Below are 16568 nucleotides of genomic sequence, written 5' to 3'. Positions count from 1 at the left end.
GGGACTGCAGAATGGTGTGAGAGAGGAATCTGGGTGCCTTTGTACATTTCCCCAAAAATTAGCATGCAGGTACAGCAAGTAATCAGGAAGGCAAATGTAATGTTGGACTTTATTGCAAGGGGAATGGAGTATAAAAGTAGGGAAGCCTTGCTACAACTGAACAAGGTATTGATGAGACTGTACAGTGTCCAACTCTGGTCTCCTTATAAAGGTTATACTTGCATAGACTAGCATCGAAAGTAATTCAGAGAAGGTTCACAAGGCTGATTCCTGTGATGAAGAGGTTGTCCAATGAGGAAAGGTTGAGCAAGTTGAACCTGTACTCATTGGAGCTTGGATGAATGAGAGGTGATCTTCATATGAACCTTTTCTTTTCCCGATTGAAGAGGCCATGAACTGAACACGTCGCCCTATGTCAAAATCTTCGACTCCATGCAAAAGCATGGCTAAAAAGTAGATGCAAGCAGATCTGGAGGCATTACATAGCCATGCGTGGTGTGGTGACAGGAAAATCATCAAATGAGGCACCATTCTGCATCACACGGGCCATCATGATGTTATGAAATGTGCGGCTGACCCTGATCATAATTTCAGAGCAGCCACATTTGTATAGCACCTTCCACAGGCCTTCATGGTTTTTTGGGTCAGATGCCTCAGTCAAGTTAACCTTGTTCTTGCGGCCTTTGTTCTGTTCAGAAGCAGAGTACAGAAGTCTAGAGATAATGCTGAATCCAACCAAATTATTGGTTGGCCTCCAGTAGAAACAGTGGCCTCACGGAAGGATGGCAGGACCACGGGGGAGAAAGATAGTAGATTCACCACGACAACACCAGGCACAAGAAGCTTTCATTAAGGGGAAGAGACTCATGCAACAGATATAAAGAAAAACATTAAGCAATGTCATTACCAGGGGGTTTTAATAAAGCATAATTGAATGTAGAATCCATGAAAGCTCATAAAAATAGGTTATTTTCTTGAAAAATTAACATTTAAAAATCAGATAGTGAATGGATGTTTTAAGACTTGATACATGGGAGCAAGTCCCTGCAACACAAGTCATCTTTTCAACCATTCTTTCGTGTGTGTGCCCCCTGTTTACATGAGCTCTCCAACTGGGCCTATTCTTTCCCACTAGGCCTGTAATACATCAAATTCCCTTTTGATCTATGAAAAGGAACAAGACTGGCCAAATCTGCCTGTCAATTCTACTCCACCATTATATTAGACCATAGCTGACCGTCTATCTCAACACCACTTACTCACATTATCGACATATTCATTAATGACAACAATATCCAAAAATCTATCAATTTCTGTCTTGAATATACTCAATGATTGAGATTCGACAGCACTCTGTGGGAGAAGATTCCAAAGATTTACCATCTTCCGAGTGAAGAAATTCCTCCTCATCACAGTCCTAAATGGCCTACCCCTTATTCTGAGACTGCATCCCCCTGGTTCTAGGTACACCAGCCAGGGGAAACACATTCTCTCCACATCTACCCTGTCATGCCCTGGATGAATTTTTAAGTTGCAATTTTCTCAATGTCTCCTCATGAAACAATCCTGCCACCCCAGGGATTAATTTGGTGAAGCTCTATTGAAATCCCTCCATGTCAAGTGTATCCTTCCTTAGATAAGGAGACCAAAACTGTGCACAATACTGCAAATTGACGTTGTTCTCCATGGATTAGCGGAAGCTGTAGGGATATTCAATTGAGATGTACAAAGTTGAGAGGGGTCTGGATCGGGTGGATTGAAATGGCCTACCTACCTTAGCAGAGAGGTCAGTGACTAGGGGGCATAAATTTAAAGTGATTGGTATGAAGATTAGAGAAGAGATGTTGGGAGTGTTTTGCATCCAGATGGCTGTTGGGGATTTGGAGCTCAGTGCCTTAAAGGATAGTAGAGGGAGAAACCTCAACTCATCAAAAATGTGTCTGGATATGCACCTCAAGTGCCGTAACCTGCAGGACTGTGGAAGAAAGCTAAAAAGTGGGATTATGTTGGGGTAGTCACGATGTGGCCTTTTTCTGTGCCATGAACAGTCTATGATTCAGCACAGCCCTGTGGTAGTGCTATCAAAGATGCTGCTTTTCAGAGGAGATGCTCAACTGAGGTTCTATCAGCCCTCTCTAGAGATCAAGTCACTTTTCAAAGATGACTAGGTGAGTTCTCCCCGACATTCTGACCAGCAAAAATTCCCGGGGCATTTTCTCATTGTTGCTTGTGGGAGTTTGCTATGTGCAGATTATTTCCTACGCTATGACAGGAATTCATCAGCTGTAAAGCTCTGAGTCATCCTGGGGTGGCAAAATGCTCTGTATAAAGGATCAAAATTCTGTGCCCAGTCATGAAGCAAGATTTTTATCAGCTCAATTGCAGGGGTTGAAGAGATAATCAAATGAAAGACCTTTAAAAATACTTTTAACTCTGACACAAATGTTGCCTCTCATCGCATTCAGGCAACAGGAAATGGCCTGATAATCTCTGCTCACGAAATCAATATTTTGCGTGACTACATAGAGAAAGGCACATTATATTAAATGCAGAATGATAGAGAGCAAATCTCTATTGGGAGGACTGTGATGTGCTTCATAACAAAGCACGTATTGTGGGGAAAATGTCCTCCAGTCATTTGTTTTCAATAAAGCAGTCATGGGAAGAACACTGGCAGAGATATTTCTATTTGCGACAGTGAGATTCAATAGATTTTCAGAATTTGGAATATTGTATTCCCAAAGGAAAATCGAAATATTACTCGCCGAGAATGTAATGCAAGATGCCTCCAGCTGGCTCCGTGGGCAGCAATGTCACCTCTGAGTCAGAATATCAAAAATTCAAGATACTTGAGACAATAATCCAGGCTGACACTTACTCCAGTGCAGCACTGAGGGAGTGCTGAACTGTTGGACAAGATAGAAAATCAAGATTCCTTTGTTCTCTCAAAAAATACACTAGTCACTACCAGTGTACTATCTGTGCAGAAGTGCGAGAAAATCTGGAGTGAAAACTCGGCTGTGCATCTGGAAGATACATGTTGGTTTTCAATATGAACCTGGCACTGCCAGATTGTGAGAAAATTTCATCCATAATTTGTAAACTTGCAGATGACATCAAATTTTCTTTGGGAGGGGTGGGGATGGAGTTTGTTGGTGGTGCAGAGGGGTTGATGCTAATCACCAGACTAATTCCCGGGATGGCAGGACTGACATATGAAGAAGGACTGGATCGACTGGGTTTTTACTCACTGGAATTTAGAAGAATGAGGGGGATCTCATAGAAACATATAAAATCCTGATGGGACTGGACAGGCTAGATGCTGGAAGAATGCTCCCGGTGTTGGGGACATCCAGAACCAGGGGCGAGATTCTCCGACCCCCCCGCCGGGTCTGGCCCCGGGGGGTGCCCCACGGTGGCCTGGCCCGCGATCGGGGCCCACCGATCCGCGGGCGGGCCTGTGCCATGGGGGCACTCTTTCCCTTCCGCCTTTGCCACGGTCTCCACCATGGCGGAGGCGGAAGAGACTCCCTCCACTGCGCATGCGCAGGAATGCCGTCAGCGGCCGCTAACGCTCCCGCGCATGTGCCACCCGGAGATGTCATTTCCGCGCCAGCTGGCGGGGCACCAAAGGTCTTTTCTGCCAGCTGGCGGGGCGGAAATTCGTCCAGCGCAGGCCTAGCCCCTTAAGGTTGGGGCTCGGCCCCCCCAAGATGCGGAGCATTCCGCACCTTTGGGGCGGCGCGACGCCCGACTGATTTGCGCCGTTTTGGGCGCCAGTCGGCGGACATTGCGCCGATACCGGAGAATTTCGCCCCAGGGGTCAGAGCCTAAGAATAAGAGGTAAGCCATTCAGGACTGAGATGAGAAAGAACTTCTCTCAGAAGTTGTGAACTTTTGGAATTCTATACACAGGAAGCTGTTGGGGCCAGTTTGTTGGATATATTAAGTAGGGATCTGGACGTGGCCTTTGCGGCTAAAGTGATCAAAGGGTATGGAGAGAAAGTGGAAGTGCGAAACTGAATTTGCATGATCAACCATGATGATGTTGAATGATGGTGCAGACTCGAAGGGTCAAATAGCCTAGTCCTGCATCCATTTTCTATGTTTTTAATACTGAGGGGGACAAATTACACAAAATTGCTAAACTTGCAGAATGGACTTATAATTGGTAAATTAATCTCTCCTTAAATGAATGTGAGTTATTATAATATGGCAAGAAAAATAAGGATGTCACGTATTATACAAATCACTAAAAGGTGCAACAGGTTAACGTGAGCATTCAAAAAGGCCCGGAGCAATAGAATTGAACAGGACTAAGCTCTGCAAATCCGGTATTGAACCTTGGTTACACTACACAGGAATTACTGTGTCGAGTTCCATCGTCATTCATTGAAAAAAAATAGAGACACTGGAGAGGATGCAGAGAATATTTACATGGATGATATAAAATATGTGGTTACGCATATCAGGAAAGGATTGACAGGCTGGGTCACTTTTGAAAGAAGAAAGCAGAGAGGTGACCTGATAGAGATCTTTAAAATTTTGAATAGTTTTGGTAGAGCGGAGACTCTTGTGGGAAAGAATAAAATGAAACAACATCACCATAAACCAGGCACCAAGCAATCCAATTGGGAATTCAAGAGAATCTTTACGCAAAGAGTGATGAGAATGTGGAACTCACGACCACAGAGAATGTTTGAAGCGAATAGTATCATAAAATCCCTACAGTGCAGTAGGAGGCCATTCAGCCCATCGAGTCTGAAAGAACCCTCCGAAAGAGCACCATTCCTAGGCCCAATCCCTCACCTTATCCCAGTAACTCCACGTATTATTTAGCCACTAAGGGCAATTTAGCATGGCCAATCCACGTAACCTGCACATCTTTGGATTGTGGGAGGAAACCGGAGCACCCAGAGGAAACCCATGCAGTCACAGGTGTGGTGTTGGGTGCTCTGAGGTACAGACGAACCAACACGGTTGCGATTGGTACAACGCAGTTTTATTCCAACTAGTAATTTGCACATTTGACTCGGTACTCAGCACGTGGTGACTGTGTGAGTGTCTTGTTAATGAGGTTGTGGCCTTGTCCTGTCTCCAGATGGACTGACCAGGAGGTGTCGTGTTTCTTGTCTTATACTGTGTCTGCTCTTGTCTGTGATTGGCTGTCGAGTTATGTGTGCTAATTGGTCTGTTGGTCTGTCTATCATGATGTGTGTGTTGTGATGTGTGTTTGAATATCATGACATCAGGGAGAACGTGAAAACTCACATAGGCAGTCAGCTAAGGTCAGAATTGAACCTGGGTCAATGGCGCTGTGAGGCAGCAGGGCTAACCACTGTGCCACCGTGGTATAGATGCATTTAAGTAAACACAAGCTAGCATTTGAGGGAGCAGGGAATAGAGGGATCTTACTGATGGAGTTAGATGAGGAACGGTGAGCAGAGAATTGAGTGGAGAGGAAATATTGGGCAGGACTGGGTGGATCAAATGGATCCAATGCAGTATAAATATTCTGGACTCGGGCACAGAAGGCATGTTTACAAAGACTGTAAATGATACCAATCTCAAAAATGCAATACAAAATGAGAATGATAGCAACAGACTTCAGGGGCGAGATTCTCCAACCCCCGCCGGGTCGGAGATTCGGCGGGGGCGGGATCGCGCCGCGCCGGTTGGCGGGCCCCCCCCGCGCGATTCTCCGGCCCGGATGGGCCGAAGTCCCGCCGCTAAAATGCCTGTCCCGCTGGCGTAAATTAAACCACCTACCTTACCGGCGGGACAAGGCGGCGCGGGCGGACTCCGAGGTCCTGGGGGTGGGGGGGGGGGGCGTGGGGCGATCTGGCCCTGGGGGGTGCCCCCACGGTGGCCTGGCCCGCGATCGGGGCCCACCGATCCGCGGGCGGGTCTGTGCCATGGGGGCACTCTTTCTCTTCCGCCTCCGCCACGGTCTCCACCATGGCGGAGGCAGAAGAGACTCCCTCCACTGCGCATGCGTGGGAAGCTGTCAGCGGCCGCTCCCGCTCCCGCACATGCGCCGCCCGGAGATGTCATTTCCGCGCCAGCTGCCGGGGCACCAAAGGCCTTTTCCGCCAGCTGGCGGGTCGGAAATTTGTCCGGCGCAGACATAGCCCCTTAAGGTTGGGGCTCGGACCCCAAAGATGCAGAGCATTCCGCACCTTTGGGGCGGCGCGATGCCCGTCTGATTTGCGCCGTTTTGGGCGCCAGTCGGCGGACATTGCGCCGTTTCCGGAGAATTTCGCCCCTGGAGGCTGTTGAGAGAATGGCAAAATGGATAGACACATGGGGCGGGATTCTGCCACCCCCCGCCGGGTCGGAGAATCGCCGGGGGCTGGCGTGAATCCCGCCCCCGCCCGTTGCCGAATTCTCCGGCACCGAATATTCGTCGGGGATGGGAATCGCGCCGCGTCGGTTGGCGGGCCCCCCCGGCGATTCTCCGGCCCGCGATGGGCCGAAGTCCCGCTGCTGGAATGCCTGTCCCGCCGCGAGAATCAAACCACCTCTCTTACTGGCGGGAAAAGGCGGCGCGGGCGGGCTCCCGGGTCCTGGCGGGAGCATGGGGTGATCTTGCCCCGGGGGTTGCCCCCAGGGTGGACTGGCCCGCGATCGGGGCCCACCGATCCGTGGGCGGGACTGTGCCGTGGGGGCACACTTTTCCTTCCGCCTTCGCCATGTTCTCCACTATGCAACGGGGGCATTCTAGGCACCGAGTGGGGATCTGTCCGGCATATCGCCGACATCGGTGCACCGGTGCATCCGGGCAGTGACAGACGCCCTATATGCCATTGCGCACTGCTACATCCGCTTCCCTGTGGACCGGGCCAGCCAAGATGCCCGGGCCGTGGGCTTCTCTGCCGTGGCCGGGTTCCCCATGGTCCAGGGCGCGATCGATGGGATGCACGTCGCCGTGCGGCCACCTGCAGATAACAGGGCCGTGTTCACCAATAGGAAGGGGACCTATTCGATGAACATGCAGGTGGTCTGCGACCACCGCATGTTGATCCTGCACGTCTGCGCCCGTTACCCGGGCAGTGTACACGACTCATGCGTGTTGTTGCAGTCATACATCCCCGGCATGTACGAGGGACGCCATCCCTGGCTGAGGGGCTGGTTGCTGGGCGACAGGGGCTACCCATTGCGATCGTGGCTGATGACGCCTATACGGAGGCCACGCAATGAGGCAGAGAACCGCTACAATGATGCCCATGTAGCGACAAGGGGAGTGATCGAGAGGTGCTTTGGCGTGCTGACGATGCGTTTCAGGTGCCTGGACCGCTCTGGGGGCGCCCTCCAGTATCGGTCAGATAGGGTCGGCCGCATCATTGTGATGTGCTGCGTCCTGCACAATAAAGCCCAGCAGAGGGGGGGATGTGCCGCAGGCAGAGGAGGGCTGAGTGGAGGAGCAGCAGGAAGAGGCGCAGTCCTCCCCAGATGAGGGGGATGGGGGCAATGGTCAGGGCAGACGGGCTACACATGGGCGGGTAGCTGTCCACCGTTACCGGCTGGCCCAGCGGGCACGGGACAGGCTGATAGACGCCCGCTTCACTGACTAGATGGGCGTGGGAATCGGGTAGTATGGCCACAGACCGCACACCATGGCAACACCCGACCACCCACATCCCCCATCCATCCACCCACCCAGCACCCTCACCCCCCTCCCCAACCCCACCCACCCCACCCGCATGCACACCACTCCCCCATTGCCGATCCACCTGCGGCACAACGGCCGCGCTCACACAGTTGCCGGTGGACGCGTGTCTATTGCAGGCCATGGAGGATGATGACAACCTGCCCTGCGATGAGCTCCTGGCTCCACATCGTTGGACTATGTCTGACCCATGGCCACAGTACCACCATCCACCCGGACCATCCCTGCATGCGGCTGTGACACTGCAGCGCACGGTCCCGTCCTCTGTCCGGGGGGATGTTGATGGCGGCCCAGGGGGAAGGGGGCAGACTCACCTGGGGCTGAGGTAAGACCACCCCTCACCCCTCACACACACACTTGCGCTCAACGTACATGACACCCCCGCACGCTTTGGACAGAGCACAAAGGCAGCTTCTGTAGGTGTAACATTGACTTTAATAACCAAAGGAGTTCATGCACATGCCCTAGCCCCTAAAACTCATCTGTGCCCTGCACCCGTGCCAACTTACTCAGTGTCTAATTGTTTGGCCTTACGGGCCCTTTGACTACATCTACGTGGTTCCCCAGACGGTACAGCAGAACTGGAGGTGGACTCCTGTGATTCCTGCCTGCTGACACAGGATCCCTTTGGCGGCCGTTTCCTGGGGCGTCCTGGCCTAGATGGACCAGGCTGCGGCCCGGGCGACTGGGATGGCGAGCTGCCAGCCTGTCCTGCCCGTTGCCCACCCGATGCACCTGGGACGGAAGGGGGGGGGAGCCCGAGGTGTTGAGGTGTCCCGGGACCTCCCCTACAATGGGACCCGGAACTGGCCCCAGCACCTCCTCCTCCCTCGGGGTGCCCGATGGCCCCCAGGCCTCTACATGGGTGGGGGATGCGAACGGACTGGCCATCCGACGCCCCCCTGACATCTGGCGCTGCCAGTCCTGGAGGCCTGTGCTGGTATCGACAGGGGTCTGCAGGTTTGCAGCCATGGAGCTCAGGGGGTTGGCAATCCCTGTCTGTGACTGTGCGACGCCGGCTCGCACATGGGCAATGGCGCGATGCCCTCAGCGATGGCCTGCTGAGACTGGGCCATGGCCTGCTGAGACTGGGCCATGGCCTGCAGAGATTGGGCCATGGCCTGCAGAGACTGGGCCATGGCCTGCAGAGACTGGGTAATGGCCTGCAGAGACTGTGCCATGGAGTTGAGCCCCTCTGCCATCTGCCGCGGGCGCTGGCTCATGGCCTCCTGTGAGAGGGCAGCCATGTCCAGGGCCACAGACGCCGCCTGCACGGAAAGCCCCAGGCCTCGCAAACCGCTCCCCATTGCCTCCACCGCGGACGCCAACCGTGCGGTGTCGGCCTGGGTGGCACGCATGACTGGCACCATTGCCAGCTCCTGGACGCGGGTGGACTCCACCACCTGGGACTGCAGCCGCCGCAAGCCGGCCGTCACCCTCTTCGCTCGTCTCCGGGTCGGTGGTTGCATCGGATCTATGGGTGGGTGTGGTAACTCCAGGAACCCGGGATCCACCTGGGCGGCTGATGTTCGCATGCGCCGGGCTGCCCTCCGACCGCCCAGCCCCTCTGCTGCTCCTACCTCCACCTGCTGTACCGGGACGGCTGTGTTGTGCGCACCAGTGAGTGTACCAGACGCCTCATCACTAAAGTGCCCAACCGAGGTGAGCGTCTCTGCGATGGTGGAGGGTATTGGTGACAGCAGTGGCGTTGTGTCGTGCGCATCATCCAACTCTGCGTCCATGGCACTTTGGGGTGGCGGTTCATCTCCGCCCATCCTATCTGTGTCACTGTCCTGTATTTCAGTTTCCTGGGTAGGGGTGTCCTGGGTTGTGGTTTTGTGGCTCGGCTGTGACGGGGGCCTGTGGCTGCCTCTCTCGTCGCTGGGTGGCACACGCCTGCGTCGTCACACCCGCACGAGACGGGGGCGCCGTCTCCCTGTTGCTCCAGGTCTCTCCATCTCCCATGGTCTCCGAGGGGCATCGTGCGGGCGTCGCATGCCAGAGGGTCCGGGTCTCTCCGTCTCCCATGGTCTCCGAGGGGCATCGTGCGGGCGTCGCATGCCAGAGGGTCCGGGTCTCTCCGTCTCCAGTGGTCTCCGAGGGGCATCATGCGGGCGGTCTGCATCTGCGGGGATGGGTGCCTCGACGTTTGCTCCTGCGATACACAATGAAGCATGCATGGTTAGACACGCAGGCAGTGATCCAGGTGATATGGGGGAGGGGGGATATGGGTGAGGGGGATATGGGGGAGGGGGGATATGGGGACGGGCTGTCGGTGGCTCACTTGCTGGTGGGCCCCCGAACTCTGCATCAGCAACCACCCGGTCCCAGGTCCGCCAGCCAGTTCCAGGGCCCTTTCCTCATGTTCGGTCAGTGGCCTCTCATCAGCTGGGCCTCCTCCAGTCCTCACATGCTCCCTGGTGTTGTGTGCGCGCTTCTCCTGTGAGGGGTGGTGGCAGTGGTATAAGGCAACAGTGTTAGACAGGTATATGAATGCACGCCATCGGTTGCGCGTGTATTGCAGAGGTTAAGTTAGGGCTGGATTCACTTGGGGATATGGGGGGGGATATGGGGGAGGGGGGATATGGGGGAGGGGGTATATGGGGGATATGAGTGAGGGGGGATATGGGGATATGGGGGAGGGGGGATATGGGGAGGGGGGTTATGGGGAGGGGGATCTGGGGGATATGGAGGAGGGGGGATATGGGGGATATGGGAGAGGGGGGATATGGAGGAGGGGGGATATGGGGGAGGGGGGATATGGGGAGGGGATATGGGGAGGGGGGATATGGGGGAGGGGGGGATATGGGAAGGGGGATATGGGGAGGGGGATATGCGGATATGGGGGACATGGGGAGGGGGATATGGGGAGGGGGGATATAGAGGATATGGGGAAGGGGGGATATAGGGTAGGGGGGATATGGGGGAGGGGGGATATGGGGGATGGGGATATGGGGGATGGGGATATGGGGGAGGGGGATATGGGGGATATGGGGGAGGGGGTTATGGGGGAAGGGGGATATGGGGAATATGGGGAGGGGGATATGGGGAGGGGGATATGGGGGAGGGGTGATATGGGGGATATAGGCGAGGGGGGATATGGGGAGGGGGGATATGGGGGAAGGGGGATATGGGGGTTATGGGAGGGGGATATGGGGAGGGGTATATGGGGAGGGGGGATATGGGGAAGGGGGATATGGGGGAGGGGGGATATGGGGGCTATGGGGAGGGGGATATGGGGGAAGGGGATATGGGGAAGGGGGATATGGGGGAGGGGGATATGGGGAATATGGGGTGGGGATATGGGGAGGGGGGATATGGGGGATATGGAGGAGGGGTGATATGGGGGAGGGGGATATGGGGAGGGGATATGGGGGAGGCGGGATATGGGGAGGAGGGATACGGCGGAAGGGGGATATAGGGGAGGGGGATATGGGGAGGGGGATATGGGGAGAGGGATATGGGGGAGGGGGATATGGGGGATATGGGGGATATGTGGGAGGGCGGATATGGGGGATATGGAGGAGGGAGGATATGGGGGAGGGGGGATATGGTGAGGGGCGATTGGGGGGAGGGGGGATATGGGGGATATGGATATCGTGCAGGGGGGGGAGGCTCACCCTGGCTGCCCTGAGCAGGTTGTTCACCTTCTTGTGGCACTGGGTGCCTGTCCGTGGTGTCAGGCCCACAGCGCTGACGGCCTCTGCCACCTCCCTCCACAGACGCTGGCTGTGGCGTGGGGCGACTCTGCGGCCGTGTCCGGGATACAGGGCCTCCCTCCTCTGCTCCACTGCGTCCAGGAGCGCCTCAATGTTGCGGGACTGGAACCTCGGGGCTGAGCGGCGGGTGGCCATCCGGTCGGGTCTTCTGGTCGGGTGGCGGGAGCAGCGCGTCTTATGAGCCGTGCATGACGCCGCACGGCGTGAACCACATGACCCAGCGCGGATAGCGTCACGTCGCTGCTAGCCCATTCCGGGCCGGAGACTTAGCGACGTTTGGGGCGGCGTGATGCAGGTGGGATTTGACCCGTTTTTGGCGCCGGTCGGCGGACATCGCGCCGATAACGGAGAATTTTGCCCCTTAGGCTACGTATGAATTTCCTCTGGATTTATTAACCTATCCCTTACAAGCCTGACATTTGCTTTGCCATCACTCATTCATTTGTTACAATCATTAGTGCTAAATGAAAGGTGCTACTCAACATCCCATCCACCATCCTAAATATTCACTCCCTCCACCACTGGCACACAGTGGCAGCAATGTTCACCAGCTACACAATGCACTGCAGGAACTCACCAAGGCTCTTCCTAAACCAACACCTAGAAGATCAGAGTATGGGAACACCACTACTTCAGATTATTAATAATAATAATTGCTTATTGTCACAAGTAGGCTTCAATGAAGTTACTGTGAAACGCCCCTAGTCGCCAAATTCCGGCGCCTGTTCAGGGAGGCTGGTACGGGAATTGAACCCGCGCTGCAAGCCTTGTTCTGCATTACAAGCCAGCTGTTTAGCCCACTGTGCTAAACCAGCCCCTACTGTGCTAAACCAGCTCCATTTTCTTTTTCAAAAGCTTCACAGCTTCACATGGAAATATAATGTTGTTCCTTCATCAAAATCTAGGAACCCACTCCCTAACAGCACTGTGGGTGTACCTACACCACACGGACAGCAGCGGTTCAAGAGGTGGCTCACCACCACCTTCTCAAGGGCAATTGGGAGGGGGGGAGCAACAAATGCTGGCCTCTAAAGTTTTTTTTCACTTGATAAAGGAAGACTTAATTAAACATCGAATGGAACATTCTTCACACCATTTTCCTGATTTCCCCAGAAATCGTGAATGTTTTTGCATGTTAGAGGTTCAGTGTCTCTGTGAGAAGAGTACAGCGTAACCAGGCTAATCTACAATCCCCAGATTTGATTCATGTTCAACAAACATGCATGAATATATTGCTTTTAACACAGTATAAGGTCTGAAGACATTTTGCATGGCCTAATCAGAGAAACACCGACACCAAACTAATGAAGGGGAGATTAAACAGGTAACCAAAGCCTGGCCAACGCTGTAGGTTCTAAGGAGCATCTTAAGGGAGGAGAGAGGAATGGAAGGCTAGGGAGGGAATTTTAGAGCTAGAATTAATAAACATTCATTCATTGGATCACACGTCCATGTGTACCTCCTTAACCAGAAGGCTTTGGGCCAGCTTTGCAGCATCTGAAGGCAGTGTAGACTGGATGGTTCTTCTCTGGCGCAGAACTGTAGAGATCTATTCAGGCAAAGAAGAATTCAGTGCTCAGTATGATTGCGTGTGAGGAATAGACGTAATAGTAAAGATATAATTTAACTACATAACTGGATCTCAAAGAAGCTTCAGAGTCATTTCTCGTATTCATTGCACAGTCATTTTGGAATGAGATTGTCCATCGTCCATAAAACACATTATAGAACACTGCAGCTCTTAAGAAGGCCATTCAGCCCATCGTGTCTTAAAGGTTCTCTGGAAATGCTACATTACATTGTCCATTTATATGTTCTTTTAAATTGACCTTTGTCAAATATTTATTCATTGAGCAGTATTTTCACGTCCCGCTGCTATGAATGGAGATTGCGCTGAGTGCCAAATTCTCCATCCTCCCGAACAGCCACAGCCGGGCGAACTCGCAATGGACAACCCAGCCATTTTCTTTTTCAAAAGCCCCATAGCTCACCTTTCTTCGTCTTTCTACTCACCTCTGAACTGATGTGTCAGCCAATGTCACCCACTCAGCCCTCCCTTGCTCCTCTCAGTTACAGCGTTGCTTCATAGACCCCCTTCATCTGGGTTCACTCCCTCTCCACAATACCCTGTCCACCTCTCTTCACCTCCTTAATGAATAAGCTCCATCTCAGCCATGCCTTTGCTCTCCTCCCATAGCTAAAGCACTTTGGGGTATTTTATTGTGATAAAGGCACAAGTTATTCACCCAATGAGACAGAACGTTCTATTTTTCACCCGTCATCTCCTGAACGTTCTTTATGTGGGGATAACTTTCCTTGAGCAGCAAGCAATTTGTATTTCCCTTGCCTGGTTGAGGGATGATCTGGCCAATGGGATAAAATGAGTTGATAGGATAGATGATGGAGGAAGCCTCTCTCCTCTGGTGAGAGAACCAAGAGGAAGAGGGCACAACCTTAAGATTAGAGCCAAGCCATTCAGGAAAGAAACCAGAATGCATTTTTTCATTCAAGGGGTAGTGAAAGTCTGGAATTCTCCAGACTTTCAATCCCCCCCCACCAAAAAAAAGGCTGTGGATGTTAGGGGACATATTAACCTTTCAGGGCAGTGAATGATGGATTTTGTTGCATAAAAGATATTGAGAGGTATGGGGGAGAAAATGTGTAAAAGGGATCCAGATACACATCAACCACAAACTCAAGGAACTGACTGACCTACTCCCTGATTTCAATCCAAGATCTCCGAGTGCCTCACCCACGACTACGCTTCATAGTGATGAAAGACTGGAAGCACTATTAGGATTTGTCCAACACATGTATGAGCTTACTTACTGAAACCTCGTCCAATGGGAATTGCAGTAGATCCCGTAGAGGATCATTCTGAATCTGCGCTTTCCGTTGCGTAATGACATTCTCATAATCCAACGGCTCGACAATTTTTGTTTTTTCCTGCAGAGAGACAAATGGTAAAGGTTCATTGAAGGTCGTTCGATCAGAACAATGACACAGGATTGTGAGCCTTGCCTTGTTTTGCAATATTATAAAAGGACATCAGGACAACCAACTGCCAGGAATCAGAGGGAGCCATTCATATGGTTTCAGGAAGACTGATCATTCCTTACAGGTCTACTGGAATTCTTTGTGGATGCGACTGAGTTAATGAGAGGAAACTGAAGAAAGACATGATGGTGTAAGTCCTTTAACTGAAGGCATAAACAAGCAAATAAGGAAGTAATTCAACTGGTCAACAAGCATAGGAATAGATAACAAAATTCATAAGCCTTGAGCCAGGTTGGTGGTCAGCAAGCTTTTACTTTTCTCACAAGATTATTGATCATGCAGAATAGACTCCTGGACAGATCAAAACTAATGACATGGCACTCATTACCAAAAAGATAGACTCAACTGTAATCAATTCATTAAAATACTAACTAAAGCGCTAACTTTTCATTTTGTGTTTTGGTGAGCCCTCAGGGATGTGACAACATAACATAAAATACAACATTTAAAAAAAAAGCAGGAGCTGGATTTTCACCTAACAGAACGTCCAAGAGGTAAGGCTAGGGATGGGCAACCTGCAAGATTGAAATCGGGCTTCTTCACTAATCCTGACCCCATGAATAAGATTAAATGCATTTAATGCACACTGAATATTTCATAACGAGCTATAGAAAATGCTTAATCACTTAAAAATTAATAGAATGCTCATCGATTTCAAATGATAAAAACAAAAGAATTATAAAACTTTTGATACAGAGGGGGCACACGGCTCTCGCAGTCAATGTTGTGTGAGCACGTACCTCATTTGCTTTACTCATGAATCACGACAATCATACTGGTATGAAGAAACACGATACGGATGAAAATTAGCGAAATGTGGCTACCCTGTGCGTGAGCAACGGTTAACAAAATGTCTCCTAGGCCGCATTCAGTACCCAGATGGGCCGCAAGTTGCTAACCATTGGGTTAGGCCTTTTCTTAAAGAAGCAAGTGTGTTTTTTGTTTCCATGGCAATACGGTGGAATTATTAACAGTGTCAAGAGGAGTTGCCTCATCCCTCCCCAGCATAGCCAACAAAAAAACAATTATAAACTGCTAATATGCATACATCACGCCGCCTTGTCCCGCCGGTAAGAGAGGTGGTTTAATCCACGCCGGCGGGACAGGCATTCCAGCAGCAGGACTTCGGCCCATCAGGACTTCGGCCCAACCAGCGCGGCGCGATTCCCGCTCCCGCCGAATCTCCGGTGCCGGAGAATTCGGCAACCGGCGGGGGCGGGATTCACGCCAGCCCCCGGCGATTCTCCGACCCGGCGTGGGGTCGGAGAATCCCGCCCCTGAGGGGGGTTAAACACAGCTGACTGTTTTTCCAGGAATTGACAGGTGCTGCTTCCCGTGTCTGAGCCAGCAGATATATTGTCCAGGTGAGTGTTAAAGCAACAATTTTTTTCGCTTCCTCTGTCTGGACTGATCTCCAGCTTCCAGACAGGGGTCTCTCTTCTGGAGGGCTTCCTGACAGGGGTCACTTTTCTAGGGGGGTCTCTTTATTTATGTGGTCTCTATCGGGGGTGGGGGGGCAAGGGGGGGTGGTGAAAGGGGAAGGTTATCCCTGTATTTGGGAGGAGTGGGAGAATGCAGAAAATCCAGGGGTGGGGAGCTGAAATGCGACGAGGGCGGGGGCTGAATTGCAATGCGGGAGTGGGGTGGCTAGCTGTGGGTCCTCTTTATCATCGGGCTGCCCTCTCACTATGGCAGCCCGATAGTGGGATTCCCTTGGGAATCCCTCACAATCCTCACTATGCATAGGTTTGCATGGCTAAGTATCGGGGATTGTAGGAGCGCTAATGAGCTACAATTCAGTTCCGGCAGGTCGCCCAATTTCGCCACTGTTAGACAGTGAACTGAAGGCTATGGGAGACCTCACTTTACAGCTGCTGTGCTCATTAGCGGTACAATGGTAACGTTATTATATTCAGCTAGCGATCAATACATTATGTCACTTCCATGACCCGTACCTTTAGTTTACATTAACCTCCACTAGCAAAGCCTTCTCAATTCGCACTGTCTCTGTGATAGGGATCCACAGTCCTCACTCAAAGTTGCTGCCCAACTATTTCTGGAATGAGCAATAATCTGTGGTGGTGGACTGAGAATTGGCTGTTTGCCTGTCGCCAGAAAGTGGT

The 16568-nt window shown here is 52.1% G+C and overlaps 1 protein-coding gene across 3 annotated transcripts in view; it reads right to left on the bottom strand.

The window, feature by feature from the left end:
* dock11 (dedicator of cytokinesis 11) overlaps positions 1 to 16568 on the bottom strand; it is a 386085-nt gene that overhangs the window by 311799 nt on the left and 57718 nt on the right. For all 3 annotated transcript variants that reach the window (XM_072505033.1, XM_072505034.1, XM_072505035.1), the window contains exons 2-3: positions 14218 to 14334; positions 12848 to 12937 (exon numbers count right to left, since the gene is read on the bottom strand). In XM_072505033.1, coding sequence (XP_072361134.1) covers positions 12848 to 12937; positions 14218 to 14334 — 207 coding nt within the window. The remainder of the gene's footprint in view (positions 1 to 12847; positions 12938 to 14217; positions 14335 to 16568) is intronic.

The sequence above is a fragment of the Scyliorhinus torazame genome, chromosome 5 (genome assembly GCF_047496885.1).
Source record: "Scyliorhinus torazame isolate Kashiwa2021f chromosome 5, sScyTor2.1, whole genome shotgun sequence".
Taxonomy (NCBI): Eukaryota; Metazoa; Chordata; class Chondrichthyes; order Carcharhiniformes; family Scyliorhinidae; genus Scyliorhinus; species Scyliorhinus torazame.
This window is presented reverse-complemented; position numbering and strand designations above follow the sequence as displayed.